At 44.4% G+C, this 24,834-nt stretch overlaps 2 protein-coding genes and 1 long non-coding RNA gene across 4 annotated transcripts; 1 reads left to right on the top strand and 2 right to left on the bottom strand.

The window, feature by feature from the left end:
• Window positions 1-460: 460 nt before the first annotated feature.
• Window positions 461-4,766, bottom strand: LOC135822767 (uncharacterized). Of its 2 annotated transcripts, none has more exons than XM_065335595.1 (3): window positions 4,621-4,766; window positions 1,405-1,515; window positions 461-740 (listed from the first exon to the last, which is right to left on the bottom strand). In XM_065335595.1, the coding sequence occupies exons 1-3, from the start codon at window positions 4,717-4,719 to the stop codon at window positions 618-620; spliced, it is 333 nt and encodes a 110-aa protein (XP_065191667.1). In that variant the 5' UTR covers window positions 4,720-4,766; the 3' UTR covers window positions 461-617. The 2 variants fall into 2 exon arrangements, with proteins under 2 accessions (XP_065191667.1, XP_065191666.1); XM_065335594.1 differs by lacking the exon at window positions 4,621-4,766 and adding an exon at window positions 1,729-1,880.
• A 1,709-nt stretch (window positions 4,767-6,475) lies between these two features.
• On the top strand, window positions 6,476-11,045 carry LOC135822768 (uncharacterized). The gene is made up of 3 exons (XR_010554539.1): window positions 6,476-6,623; window positions 10,288-10,410; window positions 10,557-11,045. It is a non-coding gene; the product is annotated as an uncharacterized LOC135822768 (long non-coding RNA).
• A 2,013-nt stretch (window positions 11,046-13,058) lies between these two features.
• LOC135823496 (stefin-C-like) lies at window positions 13,059-15,601 on the bottom strand. The gene is made up of 3 exons (XM_065336339.1): window positions 15,470-15,601; window positions 14,995-15,099; window positions 13,059-13,692 (listed from the first exon to the last, which is right to left on the bottom strand). The coding sequence occupies exons 1-3, from the start codon at window positions 15,554-15,556 to the stop codon at window positions 13,576-13,578; spliced, it is 309 nt and encodes a 102-aa protein (XP_065192411.1). The 5' UTR covers window positions 15,557-15,601; the 3' UTR covers window positions 13,059-13,575.
• Window positions 15,602-24,834: the final 9,233 nt, after the last annotated feature.

The following is a 24,834-nucleotide window of genomic DNA, read 5'->3' on the forward strand; positions in this document are numbered from 1 at the left end:
AATTATTGTAACGATGTGATGCATTACTTTACTCCTACCCAAGGGAAGAAAAGTAAAATCCAACGGCTGTGGCCATCACTTGAACCGTGTAAAACTGTTTGCATGGTTGCAAATATACCCTTACTCATGTACCTACATACACATGTACATGGATTCTGTGTTCTCTATACGGTCCAGCTCCGACGCTGTCTCCGGTTTTGCTAGTCACTTCAATTGCATTTTAGTGTGTCGTGGTGCGTGTTCAACTATAGCTTTTCCACTCAGCGTTTCCGAGCTGGAGCATACATGTGTACTAAGGACATGCAGTTTATATTAGGAGTTTCAAAGCCTCTTCATGGCCCATACAGTTCTTTTGTCTGCTTAGCTGGTAGGTAGAGTTAACACAGTCAAGAAAGTCATAAGGGGGAGGTGTGAATTTGACAATTGTGTAATATCGAACCCACTAGCAAGCAATAAGAGGTACACAAAAGGCGAAAACGCAATATTTTTAAAACGTATGCTAAAGCAAAAGCCGGCAGCAATACCCACGTCGGCACAACATAACGTGTAGACTGAAGAGAGGTAAAGATATCCGATTGGAATAGAAGCACATAGAGAAAGGAGTCGCCCAGCACCAGTTACTCAGGGCCCTCTTGCAGGTTGCCATCACAGAATGCCTCGGCTACTTCATGGTAGGGCATGTCCTTTGCTTGTGTTCTCTTTACTTGAAGCCGAATTTCAGCAAGTGGATTGATGCACACCTGGGGGACATGTAAGAGTCAAAGGCAACATTATCACACTATATATTGTAATTAGGCGTATTTGCCTGTTTGTTCTTCGACTCTAAATAAACAAACAACAACAACAATACACTGTTCATAGCCTCACCGTCTAGCAAGCACGGTATTATCACCTCTGATAGGAACCACACGGACAGCCGTATCCTAATCTATTTACAAGGATAAGACGACAAACCGTCGCCTGAGATCAAAGATTGCAAGTCTGGCCAGCAATCAACCATGCCGACTGTACAGTGTATGTATTCCAGGATTCCAAGCCCAGCAGGCGGTAACGGCCTAGATATATGTAGATCTACATGTGGGTGGTCATCCGTGATACCACTGATAAAGGCCATAAAACCGTAGTCTGCGCTCCATCATTTGCGAAGCTGGATAAATCTGGCCAACAAGCAGCTAAAGTTATACCGGACTTGTGTAGACCCTTCCAAACCCTCAAGCAGGGATGCCCGTACACAGCTGAGAATAATGAAGCCGGGCACTAAGATCAACATAATACCATTGTTGTTGTTGTGGTTTTTCCTGTGTTTTTTCTTGTTGTTGTTTTTATTGTCGTTGTTTTTACTTTAATTCGCAGAATTAAACTATTGCCCGCATAATACTGCATTCAACTATGTACAGATCGTACCTTAGCGCGTACGATACGACCATTCTCGATGTCTTGACTGATGAATGACGTGGCGGTAAAGTCATGGAAAGGTTTGTTGCCGTTGTAGGCCTCCTGGACCATACTTCGGACCTGTGAGTGAAACAAACAGATCAAATCGAGGATATTCAATCTAGAAGCTGCAAACAGCCCAGGAACTATTGCGTGCGATGATACATTCATTTACACAGTCTTCGTCTTGGATGATTGTGGGTGATGCTATGTGTTACCAAGTGATCACATACATGTACAGGTGAGAGGGATGAAGAAATTAGTGGGTTTATTACGAAGCTCATATGCACTTACGTCGTCACAGAGCTTCTGAACATCGGCAGTGGCAGGTCTTGGAGATGACCATTTTGAAGGGGTTAACGTTCCACCTCCCATAACAGGTCCCGGTCCACCGCTATGAAATCGTTTGCTCATCTTGTGTGGTCGTTTGGATCTAATAAGAAACCACTCTTTATCAACTACAGGCAAGGTTTGCTAGAGCTCTACTGAAACAGAAAAAAATTGCATTTGATTACACTTCTTCCAAATCTGTCTTAAATTCTAAATGCTCCCTAGAGTCACTAGCCTATCGTCGTCAAATCATCAGTCTCACTACTTTTCACAGATATGTTTTTCATCATCGTGATTACCTTGCTGATTTCCATTTCAAGATTACGAATAGTGAGCGACGACCAAATAAAATCATTCTTCCCAAGTTTAAATCATTGTCTAAGTCTCTCTTCATGTTCCGACCTGCTATTCTATGAAACTGTTTACCCCCAGTCTAACATCGGAAGCCTCGGTCTATAAGTTCAAAGCTGCCCTCCGGAAATTTACAGCTGTCCATGCTTATGCAATCAACGGAATTCCGCCACCTTGAAGTTGATTTTCCCCATTTCTCTCCTCATCAATCCCTGCTTGTCTTTGTACATACATGTACATCTACACCTACTGTTCTTTCAATCAAATGAACCCCTCGATAGGCATATTGCCTTTGGGTCATTTCATAATAATAATAATAATAATAAAACACACCAGGGGATTGTGTTAAAAAATCCAAAAGAAACACAAAATTGTTATCACAGGAAAGAAATGAAGAGAGATCCACCAGACTGAAGGAAGAGCCATGGATGATTTTTTGTTTAGGTGACATGACAAGGTAGGCATGTACATGCATGTACATGTACATGTAGGGGCAGGCTTGTGGGCCGGTTGTGGCCCATGGTGCAGCAGCCTGTAGTGGCCATGCAGAGTTCTGCATGAATACTTTGTTTGCTCCTCACTCAGCACATTCTGGGGCTGAATACATGTACTGGCATTCTCTGGCGCTACACACCACAAGGAAACCCGACTCCAGTTGACATGGCACCTTTTGAAGGGTGAATCTAGTACAACTGGTCAGAAACAAACAATAACACAGCCTTTCAAACTGTTCCACTGTTCATAGTAGGCGCAAAGTGTGCTGGCATGCTGCAGTATCTGCTTTGGTGATGACCACCAAGTGAAAATTGATATCAGCACGCCGTACAATCCCTTGCAGCTAGCTGTCCAGCGAGGAAGTCTCGAGTGGGGGCCTCTCGATCTGCTCGCTCATTCACCTGTCATTCACTCAGTAGCACTTCATCGCCAAGGACTTCAATTCAAAACAGTTTTCACACTGCGCTTCAAGCCTTTTCCTCGTGAACTTGCTGCAAACGTATGAGCTTTGCTGCGCGTGTTCCCTTTGCGTGAGGCCCAGAAACAGCTAGTATCTCCGAACTACGATTGGCTGGATCGATGTCGTCCAGGTTTTCCTCGCTATCGCCATCACGACTCTAACTGGAGACGATTTCTTCACCATTTTCCGCAAGCAGCAGCTAGCGCAGAAATTTCGCCATCCCTGAGTGTAGGAGATGGAATCCGTTGGATCAGCTCAAAAACTCCTCGTTGTGACTAGAGGAGTAGCAGTGAATATTCTACCGGAAGCCCTTTGACTTCCCTGACTGCTGAAACCTTTCCTGCCATGACTGCTACTTCTTCAAACAAGCGAGATTCTCTCTGGTTCCACTTCACTGCACTCGATCGTCCACGCGACACAACCTTTTTACAAAACATCACTTTCTCAAAAAAATTATGTTCACCCTAAGCCTGGTTTTCGCAGATTCTGGGCCAAATGACTCGACGCCAACTTTTACCTGAGGAGACTACACGATTAACAGACAGCCCAGATGATAACCAACCCGAAACACATCGACCAATAACACGCAGCATGACTCGATCAACACGAATGAATTCCACCAATGGTCATGGACCAGAAGCGCAACGGACTTGACAACAATATTGACGGAGGATGAGGATCGGCAGACCACGGACGATGAAGGTACTGGCAGTTATAGAGAGCAGGACGAGGATGTTGAGGCCAACAGTGGACAGATGCAAGGTGAGGGTGATGATACTGGAAAGAGATCCACTATAAAGAAACACCTGCTGTCCAACAGTCAGTGCCGTTCAATTTCTGATGACTCTTGTTCCACAGTTTTTTGCCGTGTTCGTAGGTTTAGTGAACTTAAAGACTAAGTATTGGAAGCTGTTTTCATTCGGAAACTTAACCCCAATCTATGCATCCAGGCAGAAAATGTCATTAAACTTAAACTACTAGTATTCTCTTAGCATTCACACACACATACACCCACCCACATACCCATGCGCGAACTCCTTACACTTCACCCTCTCTGGGTCTCACATTGATATTATTTCTCACCTGCCCACCCCTGTTATTAGTTCACACTTCTCTTGTATTTTATTTTCACATACTGCATTTCGTACTCTTCCACGTATATATCGTTGTGTATTGCTAGATTTCAGTATTGAGTCGTATTTTCCCTGATGAATGTCTCTAGAAAACGTGTTCGGAAACTTTTTGATTTAACTTTTTTGATCCATCTTTTATTTTTGTTCATGACTACGTCCAATGTCCGCTTCGCTGATTCTGCTTAGTGCGTTATTAAAGTTATTGTCCCCGCGCCGATTATTCGAAATTCTGAAACAGAATCTATAACGGTAATCTTGGGTGGAAGGCAATTCCATATTTTTTAAACTATTGGTCTTCGATAATTCTGCGTGCCACTAAATTGTCACAACATATAGTCACCAACATATTCTACAAGTAAGAGGAAAGAAGATATTATAATATTATGTGGGTCTATTGCGAAGCCAATATGAACTTACTCGGTTACAGAGCCCCTGAACATCGTCAGTGGCAGGTCTTGGAGACGACCATTTTGAGGGGATCAACGTGTCGTCTCCCAGAACAGGTCCAATGCTCATCTTGATCGTTCCTTGCAAGACGAAAAACTTGACTGAGAAGACAGAAAGCTTCGAAAGATTGTGTCCTACTTTGCACCGCTCGACTTCACGTTTTATAGCCCTTTGATAGCCTTATCACACGACGCTACGTGCTCGCAATTGCACTATGCTATGGTTCTACTATGCACGGCATGATATTCGACACGACGTCTAGCTCTGCAGACACAGCGCATACAACAAAGTACACGATTGTACAAGCCAGTTCATGATCTGCAGTCACAGCGCATACAATCCAGTTCATGAAACGCGAAACCGAAAACGCACAAACAGGGGTCCAGGTAGTTGCGGGCTATGATGTCGCAGGCTATGGGTTTTCGACTCAGACTTGAAATAGATCGATGATCACCGTCGCGTCCTTGGTGAGCCTCTCGCGAGGCCGAGAAGCCGTGACATATTCTCGTCGTGTGAAAGGCCTATTACTAGTCTTCGCACCCGTGACCACTCAGTGATCACTGATCACTGCCCCTCTACTACATGTACAATAACATGAATTTTGTATGTGGTTTGGCGGACATAGATCGGAATTTTGGTTCACGAACAGTATTCAAGGTTCCAATTGTGCCGGTAATGGCATTCAGAAGCAGATAAAAAAGACTTACATGTTTCGTTGGCAATATATTTATGAATATTTTGTCAGAAGGAGATGACAGGCTCGGATCGTTTTACGAAACAAGATACCCTGTCAAAAGTACAAAGGGAGCCTCAGCTGTTCTCACCTTTCTTATCCAAGTCACATGTACTGAAGTACATGACGATACTCGCAAGCACTGTGCATTCACAAGTACAGCATACTGGTATAACTTAGTAGTACCCCCCTTGGCGTCAGGCAGATGTGGTGTTTATCACCCTCTTTGCCAAGCAGTGGAACACGCGCAGTACATTTTTGTACATGTTGTGCAGATGTTGTGTTTCCTTGCCACATAAACCGGGTGTACATGTATATCCCCAATGGCGATTAGGCATCATGTAGGCATGGCAAGCACATCAGGGCAAAAAGTGATAAACAATGCAATGATAATATGCGCAGAAATGAAGGGTGGGAGGGCAGGGACACTGGTGAGACTCAAAACTGACTGAAGTGAAGAAGTCAAGAAAAGGAGCGACAATAAAGAACGCACCAGATGCCATATTTACAACTGAAAATGTCTCGCGAGAAATCATTTCTCGCCTATCTCGCTGCGCTCTGCCGGCGAGAAATACAATGTACTGAGAATCTTGTCGGAACGTTGGTTATTTATACTCTTAACTCCGAACTGGGAATAATACTGCCAACGTCAAAGGTTTTTGTACAATCCACAACTCCAACACAAGCAATCCTCGAACTGTGATTGTACATGTAGTTCCAGTGAATAAGATCAGCGCAAAGCTGATACCCCGGGAACAGAATGGAATGGTTATTGACCGCATCAGGTTATTACCAGACAAGAACACACGACATCTGCACAACAAGAATCTTCTGTTGGCAATCATCATGTGGATGGGAAGGGGGCATGGAAGTACAATTCTTGAGCTACAAGAGAACATACATGTACATGTAACTGTGTCACTTAAACAACGATTCTCGACGAGCGCTGTGTGACACCTTCACCTTATACAAGACCTTTTTTAGTAATCCTTTGAGCTACGTGTTTTCCTCCATTCCGCTAACAGTCTGCAATCGATGTAAATCTACGCAACTGGACAAGTCATACTGAGCATCAACACCAGTCGTGCCTATAAATTTAGCGGCAATGGATAGCTCGTTTCACAACACTCTCCTCTCTCCTGAACAGTGCTTCTCCTTGTTCGCGCTCTAAATCAACAGCATGGAATCCGGTATACTTCTTGCTGAGGCTGACGACACTGTTAAAGGCTATTGCAGACAAGTAAGCCAACCCGTTTCTGTGAAATATAAATGATTGTGCTATTTCGTTCTAACACGAATAGTAATCACACACTGTAATCACTCTACCTGGTATGGACGGTCATGGATGGATGTATTGCCCATAGGCATGATCCTATTATATTTAGTCAGAGCGTTCTGTAGTGGGCAAATTTTGACATAAGCTAATTTAGGCACAGCAGCCATCAAAAAGAAGGCATACGAGCAGTATATAGCAATTGATGTATCTTAGACTCGGAGATACACAGCCAGGTATCAATAGTCAAAAGTCTGCATTTTGTTGTGGTGATTCTTTGTTGCCGTGATGCGTAGCTCCTGCACTTCTTCATTGCGCTTTCTTTCCCCTCTTGGACTTTTCCGAACCTGAACCTTGCAAGTTGGAAGGTTGTTGGTTTGTGCCTTGGAGAAGTGTTGGAGCTAGGTGTCAGTTCGCCGAATGTCTCAGTACTCCTTTGTCAGTTTTGTGCATTTTGTCGCACTCTGACTGTATAAGATCTGGCGACGTTGATGGACAGTTAGTCATAACTTGTAACACTTCGTCCTCCTTTTTCACCATAATTTAATTGGCTCACCTAGTTTCGTATTATATTAATGAATTTACTTTGGCATTCCCAAGAGACTCTATCGTCCTCGAAAAGGGTGCCGCCCAATTCGTTCCGTCAAACAGGCCACAGTTTGGTGAATCCACGTCCTGGTCCCATAGTTTCTCACTATCGACCAGGCTGTACTATTCACTTTTAATCTTTATGGCAAGTGTCAATTGAATAAAGCCTCCAACCTACATAAAAAGTCCATTAAAATAGGATTCTGGGTGTTCCCTGTGTGATCGTCAGCAATCATCTAATGTCGAAGGGAATTAGAGTACGTGCCATCATTGTTGCGAGTTGCTGTTGTTGTTGTTGTGGTGGTGGTTGTTGTTGTTGTTGTTGTTGTTGTTGTTGTTGTTTTGTTGTTGTGGTTGTTGGTGGTGGTGGTGGTGGTGATGGTGGTGGTGATGTTGCTGTTGTTGCCCTTTTTATTGACCTTGTTGTTGTTGTTGTTGTTGTTGTTGTTGTTGTTGTTGTTGTTGTTGTTGTTGTTGTTGTTGTTGTTGTTGTTGTTGTTGCTGTTGTTGTTGTTGTTGTTGTTTTTGTTTTTGTTGTTATTGTTATTGTTGTTGTTTTTGTTGTTGTTGTTGTTGTTGTTCTTGTTGTTGTGGTTGTTGTTGTTATTTATTTTATTTATTTATTTACTTATTTCTGCACCTCGTGGCATGTCAAGACAGTCAATTGAATTGAGGAGAGGGTGAGACCAACCACGGAAGAAGAGAAAAAGAAAAGAAATGAAGAGTACGTACACAAAGTGGGAAGGGATTAGCAACTTACAAAGGAATGGGATGCTCAGCGAGCTATGCAGCGGAAGTGGTGACTGTGATTTTGTTTACTGGGAGATACTGAAGTGCTTTCTGACGAGGGTAAGGAATTGGGGCATATCTGGAGCTGGTCTAACACTGGGAGGCAGTTGGAGCCACGTGGAGTAGGAGGAAAGGAAAGGGGAATTTACGTATAGGATAGACGAACGCAGCTTCGGGTGGTGCCACCTGACTCAAATCAATTAAGGGACTGTAAATGAGGAGGGTGCTGGTCAAGAAACATTGAATGTGCAAGGGTGCACTTGGAAGCATCAAGGTAGTGTTGCAGAGTGGTAGTGGATGCAGCAGCATACAAGTCTAGATTTGAGATATAACGATCAGTACAAAATGTGATGCGCAGTATACGGCGATGGAGAACTTCTAATTGACCTATGTGGTTTAGGTTAATGGTGGACCAGGCAGGGAAGCCTTACGTGAAGAGGGGAAGAATGTATGATTTATAAAAATTAATCCGGCAATTTTGGGGAAAATGGGACAAGTGTCTTGATATTATGCCGACAGATCGGCATACTTTGGACGAGACATGATCAGCATGGTGAGACCAGGAGAGGGCGGAATCTATGACAATGCCAAGGTGTTTATGGTGGGGCGCTACAGAGATAGGGTGACCGGGATCATCGGGAAAGTGGAAGATTGGCACTGGATTTCTGGGAGGGGAAAAACGGAGGAGCTCAGTTTTGGTCACATTTGGCTTGAGGTACCGAGCGCTCATCCAGCGAACAATGTCGTTGATACAGGTTTGAACTTTGGGGTACAGGGTGGCGTGAGATGGGGAGGAAGCAAGGACAGTGGTATCATCGGCAAACAAAGAAATATTGGGAATTGCATAGGGGAGGTCATTAACGTATGTGAAGAAGAGCAGGGGACCTAAAATGGAGCCCTGGGGCGCTCCGCATATCCCAGACTCGGGGTCAGTTAAGGTTCCATTCACTGTGACGCACTGATTTTGGTCCAATAGGTAGCTGGTTATCCAGGCGAGTAGGGAGCCGGAGACACCATGGGCACGAAGTTGGGCGATCAGGCCCTTGTGCCACACGGTGTCGAAGGCCTTGGAGAGGTCGAAGAAACAGATGCAGGAGACCTGCCGCTGGTCTTTTAGGGAGCAGAGGTCTTGGATTATGCGGAACAATTGCAGGGATGTGTTGTCCTTACGACGGAAGCCAGATTGTGCGGGGTAAAGAAGAGGGGAGAGATGGCCATACAAGCGGTCGTACACTATTCTCTCTAGCAGTTTGGGGACACAGGACAGGAGGGAGATAGTCCTTATGCACATTGTACAGATGTACGAAGTTCTGTACTATGGCCGTAGGTGTGTACATACCCGGTTGGGTGTTCATTGTGTGCTATACATGCGCGTTTGACCCATTTAGCCTCACAATTCATGGCAAACGATCACTTTTCAAGCCTTCTTCACTTTGGGATTGAACTAACGACTAGCTAGATCTCTGCCGGAAAAAGATTTCGTATGAAATGCCTTCATGGCCCATTTCATAGTGGAAATAGCAGTAAACACAATAGGGTCCTGCACATTCAACACCCAACCGGGTCTACGGGATTCTACAAGATTATACGGGATTTCGTGCATCTGTACAATGTGCATAAGGCCTATTGGTCGGAAATTAGACGGGTTGTTCCTGTCGCCTTTATTTTTGTGCACTGGGATGACAGTGGCTGACTTCCATCGTGACGGGAATGTGCCGGAGGAGGGGAAAGGTTAAAAAGAATGGAGGTTGTTGTTGTTGTTGTTGTTGCTGCTGCTGTTGTTGTTGTATTTGTTGTTGTTGTTGTCGTTGTTATGTTGTTGTTGTTGTTGTTGTTGTTGTCGTTGTTATGTTGTTGTTGTTGTTGTTGTTGTCGTTTTTGTTGTTGTTGTTGTTGTTGTTGTTGTTGTTGTTGTTGTTGTTGTTGTTGTTGTTGTTGTTGTCGTTGTTGTTGTTGTTGTTGTTGTCGTTGTTGTTGTCGTTGTTGGTGTTTATGTTATTGTTGTAGTTGTTGTAGTTGTTGTTGATGTTGTTGTTGTACGATTCGTCTCAATTCTCACTTCTCCTGTTATTTAAAATGGAACGTTGTCCAGGGTAAGAGAACTAGAGGGTTCTCTGGGTGCCGAGGAGCGTTTTTTCCGCACCTCAATCCACTTGTTGATTGTGGACACTGCCTAAGTATTTTCCCAACTTCCGTCCAATATCACTCACAGTTTGTGAATAACCCTGGACTTATATATTTTGTGCTGCTGCAGATTCGAGAGGAAGTTGCGAAGAAGGTGAACGGAAAACAGGATTTCAGCATGTTTACTCCCACCATCTACACTGTTGTTTCTGGTGCCACTGAATATTATGTCGTCAACACATATTGTGTCAAGGTACGAATTTTTAATAATGTGTCTGTCGTTCTGTAGAATCCATGCAGTCAATGGAGGTGCTTGTCGTTCTTGTGTTACTGCGTATTAATTTCAAATGTTAGAGTCCTTAAACTATCCTGTCTTGTCTTTTATCTGTTGGTGCAAAGGTTCAAATCAACGCTCTGTGCGAAATTATCGTTGAATTCACTATCAGAACGGGAGATGATTCGGAACCACTTACTGATTTGAAGACCAGAGCCAATGGACCTTTGAGTTTCACGAAATGAAGGCCATCTATCGTCACAATATCCTTGTCACCCACCATCTCACGATGTTCTTTTCTTGTTCCTTTTTCACTAAAAAACGAATAAATGAATGAACTAATCATCTAGCATTTAGAGGACTACCCTTTTTCAACTTAGTTTTTTGATTCTCTCTGCTATGTTTACGTTAGAGTCTGTGTCACACCGCGCAGCAGAAATAGAAAACAGGAGTACCGTTTCAAATGTTTCAGCCTTTGGCCATCATCTGCCAAATGATTTTTCTTTTTTCCATGCATTTGTAACTCACACTATAACTGTGTTGCTCCAGTGCATAAATTTAGGCAATCTGTCTTTGAAATGGAACCAAAGTCGGCGAAAGTGCGCCTCTCTGAACACATCATTTGGCTGCTATTGTGGATTTTAGGCGGATTTATTTGGCCATTTTCGGGGGGCCTGATTCCTGTTGTTGGCCTACTTCTGTTTACTTACGTGTTATGGAGAAAAACAAGCATGCAGATCAAGTAGAAACATAGAAACTCATTAAAACAGAAGTAGTAGTTCTACATTGTATTGACGTTGTTTTTGCAAATGAAATCCACAGGTTAATTGTCATTAGCTACGAGAACCCTTTTCATGATTTAGACGCTGCAGTTAATGGTGGAAATACATGGGCATGTGCATGTAAATACTTCGAAAGTAAATTATATTTATCATAGTAACGTTGGACACAGTAAAATTAAGCAGCTCAATAGCCTCACACTCTTCAATGGGTTGATACATACACGGGCTTACAGAATTGGCACGCAGCAGAGAAGGGTCGTGGCGTTCCTACGGATTCGGAAAACCTGGCTTCTAGCCGAGTCTCACGCGAGCTGTGAAAAAAGAAGGAAAAAAAGAAGGAGCAGTCACTTGGCTTAGGGTACGTGGTGTGTACATGTAACTATATGTTCCTCATAAGTAAAGATTTTTGCCACAGCCAGTTGGATTTAATAAACAGGAACAAACAGGAACATTACGGTCATGACTTCAAAATCATTTTTTTAAAGCTGGTAGGAGAATAATTTTGATAACCTCACTCAACAAGAAAAGCTGAATCGACATCTCCACCGTTTACATGGCATGAGTAAAGTAATTGAGGTATAGTGCATAAATATCGATTCAGTTTATATCAATGATTGCAGTTATCAAAATGCGTGAGTTGATTTTTTATAAAGTTTTTTGGTTCTCACTAGATTTCATGGTAATAAGATGGTTCCGGAATTCCAGTTTGTTACAGATATCTCCCTACATTAGCAGAATGCACAGCTCATACGTTTACATGTGGAATGGGTTATTCTTGCATGTAAGCATCCCCTTTTTAGCCCTACAGACTGGATGCTGGGTACGAATATACATGTACTTTTGCAGACATAGTGTACATGTACATGTACATGTACACACAAAATAATAACAAATGCTTTAAGTTTTGGCGATGCCTTTTGTACTTTCCTCTGCAAAGTTGTTACTATTATAGTCCGTGCACTTCCTGCCCTATCTTGGCTGCAATTCTGGTGCCATATACAGGTCACAAATGAACACTTTATCGTTGATTTTTGTTATCAGTGGGGTTCGTCCCCTGTATGGCGGGTTATCGCAGGCATCTTCCCTTGGGAGGGGAAAGGTGATGGGCGATTGCCGTGAACTGACTTGAGAGGTTCACGGCACGAGCAAAGTCAATGCCACCAGCACCAAACATCTTGTGTTGCCCAAATGGGGACGATTGTGGAGAGCAGCTACCAACAGAATTTACCACAAAGCAACACTGGGATCCCACGCTCATTAAAAAAGTAAATTATCGGGTCCGTTCCCGACGAGAACTCACGACGGCCCCTAACACCCGATAAACACTAGCGGCAGATGAAGCGCCTAACGGTGGAGGTGAGTGGATAAGTCTCACAACCACTAGCACAAGTGCCATGAAAGACCCCATTAGCCACATTCATGTACCCCTTGTGCCTGGCCACAAGTTCCCAGCACACTGTGGGTAGCAGCACGGCTGAAAAAATCGCTCCCAGACAAAACTTGAACTAGTTACCTCTTGTACAATGTATCTCAATCATGGTCTTTGCCTAACCCACTGGAATAGTTGTGATTGCATCGAAAAGACGTTGAAGAATTCATTTTGAACAAGTCTTGCGGTGCTCGTGGGCTTCGGTTATAATCTTATCTATTTTTTACGCATCTGTAGCATTGACACCAGTCCACCCTCTCAGGGATAAAAAGCAAGATGCAGCTCCACATGCGGTAGAAAGTGAGTAAATCAGACCGATCACAAAACAGTTTACCCTAGTCTCTGTCTCACAAGCATGGTATTGTCTTTTGCATTTGTTTTATTATACATGTACATCACATGTCAAACGGGCAACCAAATTGAAATAGTATTGCCTTCTCCCCTGGCTCCTGCCACACAACAATGCAAACAACTTGGTAGAGTTGTTGACTTCTTCTATAAACGAAAAGGGCACAAGGACCAAAACTAAGGTGACACGAAAGACAAAGTAAAAATACACACCGGAAAAGACAACAAGAAACAACAAAGAACAAGCAGTAATAGAGCGACGACAAATCGGGACGACCAATCAGGGAATAATACGTACAGAAAACATGACTAATACCAAGACATCCAGACCACGGAGGAAATAAATGACATCTGACACTGGACTCTACGAGACAAGAACCAAATACAACAACATGCGTAAATCATAGTCGAACGGAATTTCGCAACAAAATGATGACGAGTGAAAGAGAGAAAGGCCTCGCGTTGTCAAAGTCTATTTTAACAACCTAGTGCAGAAAATTGTGTTAGTATGTGCGCACATGTGCATGTACAAGCTCGTATGCTCGTAAAAAAATAAGTACGTAAATTGAGTGAGTGTAGGGTAGTTTAGAAAGGATGATTGTTCAGAGGACCGTCTTGACCGACAGCCGTTAGTTCGGGTGCAGTTTCTCCAAGAGGCTGGTACACTTGAATGCGAATCTGAGACTCCTCGCTGATCCGAACCTGCATGTTAGAAGGATTATTTTGCGGATTCACACACACACACACAGATACACACTCACATACACATACACACACGCAAAGGAACACACGCACACAAATACTCGCACACAACACACACACACACACAAGTACACTCACACACACACACACACGCACAAACACACACACACACACACACACAAACACACACCAATAATGTTTTATATTTTGTGTATTCAAAGGTGAATCGTTACGTTCCGTCTTATGAAACACAGTCTTTTTACTGCAAAACAATCGAACGGTTCGCGTACAGGACACGTCAAGAATCAATTTTTCGCCTCCGAGGGACGCCACCACTCCATGGTCAGGCGTCAGATGCGCCTCCTAAACGGTGGGGGAAGGATAGATCAGATCCACCAACCAGAGGCCAAAGCCCGAAATCCCATTTTCCACATCCATGGTGCTTTCCTCGTGCCAGGCCACGAGTTCCCATGTAGGGAGCAACACACACTTCTCCAACTATCGCCGAAGTCGCACCAACCTCTTCTTCACAGTGTTGCCCCCAGAGCGGGCTTGCGAATTAGATGGTTTGGAGGCAACATCGGTGTTAATGGCCAACGGTCCTCAGCGCTTGTTCAGCACCTCCATGAGCAACACTGACACACGCTGCTATATAGTGTTCACGAGGTGTTTGTCGCGCTGGAAACGGAGCGTCTCTGTAAGTTTGTATCCCTGGTGATGTTTGTGCCTGGAGAGCATTATACAAGTGGTGCTCCTCAGGCACACTCTTCCTCAGCCTACTCAAGCTCAACTGATGATGGGTGAATTCCCCGAAACACTGTGTATTGAGCAGGGAGTGGTGGTTTCTTGCAGGTTTGCCGCATGGACGGTTCGATGGACTTCTCCTCGTGTGCTCTGGATGGCAGTCGTGAGTCAGTCAAGTGAGAATTCAAGTCGGCAGGAAAACCACTAGCTCCCATGCAGGGAGCAACACACACTTCCCCAACTATCGCCGAAGTCGCACCAACCTCTTCTTCACATTGTCTTTATGGTTGTGATAAAACTTAACCTTACAGGCTGTATTGCAGTCTGCTAGTACTTATCAAGTGTTGAATAGTTATTGAAATTAGTATACCTCTATCAACACCCACTCTGTGCTTGTTAGCCTTGTGAAAATTGGGTCAAACGTTTGAGCTAACCTCGCAGTGTGCTGTGCACAAAATAGCCATTACACTTTTAACGCTCTATTAAATAACACAAAAATACCAGTTTGACGGATTTGTAGCGCTGCGTGAAGTTGCTAATAGGGAACAGACTGCTTACCTTTATCCGATAGTTCATTCCAGAAACAACCTGCGATATGTAGAGTGTAGCGTGGAACATCAGGAATTTCTCAACGTTGATGCCCGTCGCAACCTTCTTCTCCACCTGACAACAGCAAGAACAGGGAGTTGTAATTAGACTTCAGATCCACTGTCTAATAAGCACGCAGCCATTTAGAAACACGACTGCACAAAAGAATGCTTCAGACAAACCCGTCACAGACACATGTAACATGTTATGTACGCAGGTGATGCGCTAGGACTGATCATGGAAAAGATGCAGCAGTAGACTACTCGGCTAGGCGAAAGCAATTCAAACTAAACTTTTCTTTAATTTCAATCTAGTACTGGACCGACTACTTTGATGTGTGAAAATTCATCCATTCAGAAAGCCAGAACGAGGGAGCACAAATTTGTGGCTAGGCTGCGGACTGGAACCGGGAACAGCATATTATGCCATCTTCTAAGACGCTTACTTTATCACAAATGGCCTGGATGTATGCATCAGCTTCCTGGGGCGGATGGCTCCAGCCACCCAACATTGTTGCGTCCGTCTGCGCCATTGCGAATTGCGAATAAGAACGGGAGAAACTTGGCGCTCGTACAAGCTGCGAAACAAGTTTTTAAAGATAAAAGACCGTCACCGAGTCTTAAATACTGATCGTGGATATCTGCTAATAGATGTGCAAGGCTTAGTGGATGACTAGTGGTATTAAAAACACACGTGTGTTCGCGTTCTCTCGAATGACTCCCAGGGAATAATGACTCCCAGGGAAAAATGACTCCCAGGGAATAATGACTCCCAGGGAATAATGACTCCCAGGGAATAATGACTCCCAGGGAATTTTATGTTGCTTTTTACATGTATGGCTTCAGGTATGGGAGACCTTTTAGAATTGGGCAGATGGATGGGTTGAATTTAAATACATGCATGACGTGAAATTAGGCCTTATGCTGTGCTCCTGGGAAACTTCTTGCCAGGGTGGATGAACACCTCTACATGTACATGTAGGTAGAATTCAGTCGGGGAAATGAACTGCCTGAAAAGAGAACTACTGAGCTATGGGACCAGGCGAAACGTAGAAGGCGCTGACAAGTTTTTCACTCGTCTTGTGAGCTGCCTTTGGAGTGGAGCGCCTTCTAAGTTCAGCCTGGTCCCATGGCTCAGTGGATTGAGGATTGCTCATGAGAAGCAAGGTCATGGTTTCGAGTCCTGGTGGATCTGGCGGTTTTTTTCTCTTTTCAGGCAGTTCACTACTCCGAATGGTCCCTTGAACATGACTGTGCCTTCAAAAATCGAGAACCATCTATCATGGCGCGGCGGTGTACACTCGCTCTGCAGAAACAGAGCTGTTGCACAGTTGGTGTAATGTGGCGCACTCGGAACGAACTCAGCCTCAAGCCAAAGCCAAGCGACTGTTGTACTTGGTCGAGATCAGTACTATCACGGGTGACACCCCACCCCACCCACCCGCAGCTCACTACTAGGATTTTGAAGAGATCAGTAGAACGGTAGACCTTTAAAAACAATTCCTGGGCCAATGCCGTATGCTCTTGCATGGCCTGACACGATGTTAAGTCCGGCTTGGACGTAGAAGGATATTGGCCACTGGTCTGCTGCCCACTTTCAACACATTCTTCGGGGTCTGATCTACTCATCTCCAGCTGCTGTCGGAGCTGCATTTGCTCCCTGATACATGTACATGGGTGGTGGCTTTGCTGCAGAGGTGGATAACGCAGTATGTTTGAGTCTCCAGCCCTATCATGAATTTATTATACAAGAAATAATTACTTCGAAGGAGTATTATATATTGCTAAGCTCCAGTAGGAGAGATATTTCTACATTGGGGTGTTGTAAAGTGTTAATGGATATGTACATCCACCCTACACACACGTGTGTGCATAATTCACGGTACGCACTCTCTAGTCGCACAAATCATTCATGATGGTATTACTTCTGTGAAGTAACAGTTCGAAATTCACCACTGCACTGGTTTAACTCAATATCCGATTTACCTAGCATTATTAGTAAACAGAACAAGAGAGCGCTTGTGCGTACATGTACATGTACATGTATGTGTATATTTGTTTGAGTGTCAGTGCGTGTGTGTGTGTGTGCGTGTTGCTTTGTGAAGTAGAGGGATAGAGATGGATGGTGACACACGTTAGTACCAACATGCTGAAAAAGTGGGGCATCCCGCGTTAGACACAAATGTTCCAATATATTTAGCTGATGATGAAAATGAAACCTGATCAGTTATCTTACAAGCGTGGAACTTGAGTCGCAGAACTTCGTTCTACCCAATGCTGTACTGCATTAGACCTGTGTGGACACATCATTATACCGTAGGTACACTGTACATGTACATGTATGTGCAGTACACGACTGTACAATGTTATGTGCTTTACTGTACTTCCTCACGACTCAATCATCATCAATGAGCCCTCTTGAAAACTGTGAAGGCATAACTGCTGGGGGGGGGGGGATGCATGGCTGGGACGATCTATTAGTACACATTTTCTAACACGTTTTACCTCCAAGGCCCTACGGACTGGGATTTAGAGACAAGTGCACGTAACTCGTTTCAAGTGGTAGAGTAACGGACTCCTAAGGTTCTAGTGTACAGCTGTTGATCCATGGCTATCAGCAGTACGCGCAGGCCCGGACCGGAGTTAGGGGCCAGTGCAGCAAAGACTGAAGAATGCGAAAGTTTAGAACTCCAAGCTCTCAGACACCACTCACCAGCGAAGTGTCATCACGCAATGCGTTCAAGTGAGCTGAGGCCATCTTAGCGCGACATACTGGTGGCGAGTCGTTGGCTTCGACGTGTGGTGGCTTGTACTCGCAGTGAGACTAGATACGGGTGTTCGTGTAGAACAGTGGCCTGGGCCTGCAACTCACAACAACATTCAATAATTCGTTACTCTAGCTCTAGCTCCATAAGTCGCTCCATCTAACATTTTTATACTAGATCATGAACCCATGTGTTCAGTACTCAATACGGTGTTGCAAGTCTATTCCTGTCTGGATCTTCTTTGCACGGTCAGTCCTAGTACTGAGATCCTATTATGGCCGATAGTGCTGATGCAGAGAATCCAGGAGAATCTGTGGGCAGCATCTGCAAATACGTAAGTGGTCTTTACTGAGCAACGGCCGTCTCTTGGTTTGCCTGGATATGTGGTTTAAATACAAAATAGAATAAATAAACCACTTTCTAAGGATTGTGGTAGTATCCGACTAAAGGAGAATCTGCTAACAACTGAAACTTTACAAGATATTACAAGATACCCATGGACACGAATTATAAGCAACCGTGCACCTCTCCAACTAGCAGTAGTAGAAGTAGAAATTATTATTTGACTAGGGGAGTCCCAACAGATATGGCTTTATTACAGGGAACCCTAGCATGGCAATCTACTTTGTTATACAATTCCCTGCTCTTGTTAGGCTTTGCCTGCACTCATTTGTGGGCCGACTTTCACCTCTTAGGCCTGATCATGAAATTTTTTAGTTGCAATGCTTTTAGCTTTCCCAGCGGAGATGTGGTCGAGCTAGGTTTCGTGTCATTGAATGTATCAATCCTCTCTACGTTCGGTGCCTAGTCGTTACACATTATGACCGGCTGGTGATAAGGCTGGGCAGTTGCTCATATCTCCTATCCGTTTGCCTCGTCTTCTTTTTAGTACTAGTAGAATTAAGTTTTCGCAACAAAATTGAGCAAGTTGCGCATTCAATTCAGTCATAACGATATACCAGTCGCACAGGCTAGGCATCCTAGAGTAGAGTTGAAATGACCAGTAAAATTTAATTTATTAAAGGAATCTTACAACAGTTCTCTCCCCTTCCGTATTCAGTTCTCGCTTTACATATGAGCCGAGCCAAACTAAAAGGTGGCTTAGGCATAATTTTTGGAAATTTCTTTTTTCATGCCAAAGTGATGTCTATCCAACTTCCATCATGGAGATTTTGGTGCCCATCTGAAATGTATATGTGCCATATATAAGCATACATTGTGCACATGTCACAGAATGGCTGGTATCAATGACACTAAGGATTCCAAGACCTTCCCAAACTCCAAGAAAACATGGAACACCAAGCAGAGACAAAGCTTAGCAGGTGTGCAAGCAATACAAGAAGAATGAGCACTTGTGTTCTAATTAGAAGATCCAAGAAAGAAGAAATAACAGATCTACATTAAATTTTTATCATGACTCGTATCATTTTATCACGCAATACGAATTTTCATATCCTTCATCATGATTATTGTGGGGTTTGTCGCGCTGGAAATGGAGCGTCTCTGTAAGTTTGTATCCCTGGTGATGTTTGTGCCTGGAGAGCACTATATAAGTGGTGCTCTTCAGGCACAATCTTCCTCAGCCTACTCAAGCTCAACTGATGAGGGGTGAATTCCCCGAAACACTGTGTATTGAGCAGGGAGTGGTGCTTTCTTGCAGGTTTGCCTAGTCGAAGGTTCGATGGACTTCTCGTGTGCTCTGGATGGCAGTCGTGAGTCAGTCAAGTGTCAAGTAAAGTCGGCGGAATAGCGCGAGCTCCGGTGTGGGGAGCAAACCCTTTCTTACAAATCATCGCCGAAGTCGCAACCACTACTTCGTACTGTTGTGCCCAGCGCGGGCTTGCGACTAGTTGGTTTGGAGGTGACAGCGTTGCGAATGACCGAGGGTCCTCAACGTCTGGTCTCACCGTCCAGTAGCGACACTGACTCACCCTGCTATCTGGTGTTCACGAGGTGTTTGTCGCGCTGGAAATGGAGCGTCTCTGTAAGTTTGTATCCCTGGTGATGTTTGTGCCTGGAGAGCACTATATAAGTGGTGCTCTTCAGGCACAATCTTCCTCAGCCTACTCAAGCTCAACTGATGAGGGGTGAATTCCCCGAAACACTGTGTATTGAGCAGGGAGTGGTGCTTTCTTGCAGGTTTGCCTAGTCGAAGGTTCGATGGACTTCTCGTGTGCTCTGGATGGCAGTCGTGAGTCAGTCAAGTGTCAAGTAAAGTCGGCGGAATAGCGCGAGCTCCGGTGTGGGGAGCAAACCCTTTCTTACAAATCATCGCCGAAGTCGCAACCACTACTTCATCATGATGTTGTGACTATATGTTTCGCTGCGTTGGGGAATGTCGCATCTTACCAAGACAGTCCGTCATACTCTCTCCAATCACCTATGCCAGGATGAATTAATCCTTTCATTTAGCTCGTAGTGCTGTGCCAGAGATCTAGCTCGATTGGTGTACTGCCCTCGCACCTACATATAGGTCAAGTAGACTGCACATCGCTAACAAGCGGCACTGGTTCTTTGTCCGTCCTAGTCCATGTCTTTCTCCTTCCCTGCCAAGGATGTTGGTAGAAGGCGCCACGCGGGACGAAATGCTAGCAGGTAGAGTCAATGCATCGTGTGGCACTATTTCCTTGAAACGAGGAAATTTTGCAATCCAGTACGCCACGTCATGAACACTAACTTTGAAGGTAGCCGAAACAAAGTGAAACCTTGCAGCAAGAGCCAACTATGTGCTTCCATAGCTTTTACTATGTTCTTCCATAGCCACTTCTAGGCTAAGCCTTCGCCGTCATTTTATTGGGTCGTCATCCCGTTTGAATGTGCGAAGTGAAATAAAAACCAACCAACCAACCAACCAACTCACCAGGCCGCTGGTCAGAATGATAGTCGGAAGGCTTGTAGACGTCTCCCCATAGCTACACTCGCCGCTCTAGTCGTGGCCACGATAAGAAACACAGCCACTTTGCATGAGCAACTCTTCCTCGTGAAGTAGGTTTTGGCGCACACGGATACAGAATGTCATCCTGCTTACCTCCACATTCTCTAGAAGCTCCATTACGATGTCTGGCAACGCTGAGGAATCCCCACAACGATGAAAGAGGGAACACTGAAGAAGTGTTGCTCAAACATAAAAAGGATTCTCTCTTCATACGCTTGCAAACTAATACTTGAAAGTGAATATTTTCGCTATCGCGCTCGAGTAGAATTTTGCCAACTGTGACGTTTTGGTGATTTTCTCGATTTGTTGGCAAAACACGAAGCCACTTTTTAGCTTGGCGCGGCTCATATAATGGCACACACAGGGACATAGACAGCAATAGCGACAACACACAAAGTGAAGGGTAGTTGGCCTCAGCCAGATGTGACTCGGTGAGACTCAAAACTGGAAAAGAAGCAACAATAAAGAACACACCAGATGCCATATTTGCAACTGAAAATATGTCCCTAGAAATCATTTCTCGCCTATCTCGCTGCGCTCGGCCGGCGAGAAATATAAATTTCCTTTTATCAAGCAATCTGTTTAAATTGTTGTTGCCTAAGGAACACCTACCTATTCACAAATTATGAGGATCAAAATATTATAGTAGACGCGTTAACAAAAAGTAGAGGTTTCAAAAAAAGGTTGGAGAAAATTTCAAAATGATGTCCTACAAATGTGGTCGAAGATCTCTTGCAATGCACTCGCCACCAAAAATTCAAGGATTTCCCTTTGCCAAAGTTTTATGAAAGCACTAAGACCAATTTTACAGGTCGACTCTCAGCTTAATGTCTGTGGTGCCTCCTTTGCACCATGGCTGCTAGTTCGGATTATTTAGCTCGTAGCTGTACTGATGAGGCCTTTATGGCCGAAACAGCGTGCTGTCTACAGCATTGGGTATAACGCTCCTCGGCTTTCGCCTTGTTGAGCACTCTCAATAGGCTGCTCTAGTGCTGCTGCATCACGCCATGCCCGCTACGTTTTGTAATTTGAGCACTCTGGCGCTAGAGCGACGAGCTAGCTAAAATGTCTGAGGCGCCTCCTTTGCACCATGGCTGTTAGTTCGGCCTATTTAGCTCTTAGCTGTACTGATGAGGCCTTTATGGCCGAAACAGCTTGCTGTCCACAGCATTGGGTCGACTCTTATAATTATATAGTTTTCCTGTACAGTTACATGTTAATACCTGCCACCGTCCCAGGGCCACGTTTGCGGAAGAGCTGGCTACCTGCAATTTATGCGCTCAAAGTTCGGAAAGCTGTATTTTTATCAGTGTGCCCATTTGCTAAAAAAATAGAGCATTTGTGGGAAGGCCATCAGGAGCACTATTGATGGGTTAATGATGTGTAAAGCCCAACGTATGATTCATGAACTTGTACATTTTGAAGCACAATATGCGAAATAATCCAGAAGGCTTGTCGACCTTTTTGACAGACGTCCGGATAGACACTTAGCTGGATGGACGTGGATTGGATTAATTTGGCTTTTGTGAGAATTTACTCGTCCATACACCAATCACAGTCTACAAACCTCCGCAAAGGGTGGAATTGTACCAGGCAAACCTCCGCAAAGGGTGAAATTGTACCAGGCAAACCTCCGCAAATGGTGAAATTGCACCAGGCAAACCTCCGCAAAGGGTGAAATTGTACCAGGCAAACCTCCGCAAAGGGTGAAATTGTACCAGGTAAATCTCCGCAATTGGTGAAATTGTACCAGGCAAACCTCCGCAAAGGGTGAAATTGTACCAGGTAAATCTCCGCAAAGGGTGAAATTGTACCAGGTAAATCTCCGCAAAGGGTGAAATTGTGCCAGGTAAATCTCCGCAAATGGTGAAATTGTGCCAGGCAACCCCGAATGCTAGACTAGACACTCCACAGAGCGTTCCAGAGTGCTTGACGGGGTCACCACCCCGCTCAACTTGGATTGGATTAGATTGGATTTTATTTATAGTGGTGACTATAACAGACAATTGCCTAATAACAATAGACCCACTCGAGGGAAAGATGCAAAAAGATATGAATAATTAATATAATAGACTATTGGATAGGTGATCATGTTCGCATTTTGCATAGCTGACAGTCATAAGTACTAGCGTGAAAAAGCAAGTCATTGGGGTAACAGTTTCTTAAAACGGGCGGAGTTATCCTCACATCGAGCGAAAAGGTGTAAATCATTCCACAGCTTAGCACATTGGAAGGAAGCGCCATGACGGGCAAAGGCAGTTCTGAGCATGGGCAACTTAACTTGCAAGACCATTCTTTAAACGCTCGAATAGACTTTGGATTGACTTGGCATGGCGTATACTTCAAGTACATGACAAGATATCATTTTACATGTATGCTATATGCTAATGCAGGTTAGAGAGGAGGTTGAAAAACGGATGAATGGCGGGAAGGCTTTCGACCAGTTTGAACCCAGAGAATGCGCTAGATTCCTCAGTACAGACTCTGAGGCGAGAATATCAACATTTAAGATCAAGGTGAGGGTAAAAATCTGTAACTTTTTCTGCACTGTGGGACATATTTCGCCATGCGCAGTATTGAATAAACGAGGCACAATGCATATTTGTTTGGATGCACAGCTTGACGTGATAAAATATAATGTCTGTGTATGTCTCAAATACTTCCACGCACATGTATGTCGTGTACTGGGACATTTTTGCATCTCCTTGTTCTTTCGCATTCTCTCTGTCTCTCTGGCTCACTGTGTCAGTCAGTTGTCTGTCTGCTCTTCTGTTTCTCTGTATTTCTGTGCTTCTGTCCGCCTGTCTGTCTATCTGTCTGTCTGTCTGTCTGTCTGTCTGTCTAGCTGTCCGTCTGTCTGTCTGTCTGTCTGTCTGTCTGTCTCTCTGTCTGACTGTCTGTATGTCTGTCTGTATGTACCAAGGTAAAAAAGAATGGCTCCACCAATTATATATACATACGTTGTAACGCTGCGTTTCATGCACGTAGCTAAAATTAATGCTAAGGCAATCATCAGACAACTAATGCTTTTGTCGCGGGATAGCTTGTTCTTGTTGTGGGGGATACGCATAGGCATGTAGAGGAGGTGTGAGTTATCAATGCAGGGCATGCATGGAAGAGCGAGTGATAAGAATTACATCACTGGATGAGCATGCGCAGTAGGCGCGAACTATGCATGGAGCGTGCAGAGGCGGAGAAACCACCAGGCAGGACAAGGGTAAGCCATGAGGGCACTGGGCAGGGGTGTGATGTGTGGCGGTGAAAGCACACTGTGGTGTCCACATTCAACAGCCTCTCGTATTCAGAGGATGTGGCGGTGATAGTGGTAGCGCGCAGGGCTATGTCACGGCAGAGTAGGTGGAGAGGTAGAACTTGTTTTGGTGTCTGCACTTTGATACAAACTCCGACCTCTTGTTGAGCAGAGTGTGAGGCGTCTTGAAGGTGATGATGCGCAACTTTGCTGCTAAATACAAGCAGCACCTTTTGGATATGTTGCTGTAGGACCTGCCCCGATCTATGACTGCCCATTTGCGACAAAAGCATTAGTTGTCTGATGATTGCCTTAGCATTTAGCTACGTGCATGAAACGCAGCGTTACAACGTATGTATATGTTGGACTCAGTAGAGCGTCCAGCCCCTATATGATGTCCAACCCCTATATAGAGTCCATTGGTCCAAAATCCACTGTACAGAGTCCAAACTTGGAATCAACTGAGAGCTCAAAGTTTAGATGAACATCACTCCCTGTATAGAGTCCAGCCAATTGGCTTCACCCCTATATAGTGTCCATTGGTCCAAAATCAACTGTACGGAGTCCAAACTATGAAATCAACTATAAAGAGTCTTTATGTGGACAACACTTCCTGTATAAAGTCCAGCCAATTAGGCATCCCCTATCCAGAGTTCGAAATTAGACATAGGATCTGCTGTAAGCAGTGAATATTAACCAGAAAACGGCCTCTCCCTTTTTAATCCTTTACATCATTCACTTCTCAAGATAAAATAAGTAGAGGCGCCACTGCAGCCACTTCATTACATGAAAACCCTACAAACACCATCCTCAAATCAAGTGGTCTCTTCGCAGACGCTGCAAATTACAATATCTCAATCA

This window comes from Sycon ciliatum, chromosome 8 (genome assembly GCF_964019385.1).
Source record: "Sycon ciliatum chromosome 8, ocSycCili1.1, whole genome shotgun sequence".
Taxonomy (NCBI): domain Eukaryota; kingdom Metazoa; phylum Porifera; class Calcarea; order Leucosolenida; family Sycettidae; genus Sycon; species Sycon ciliatum.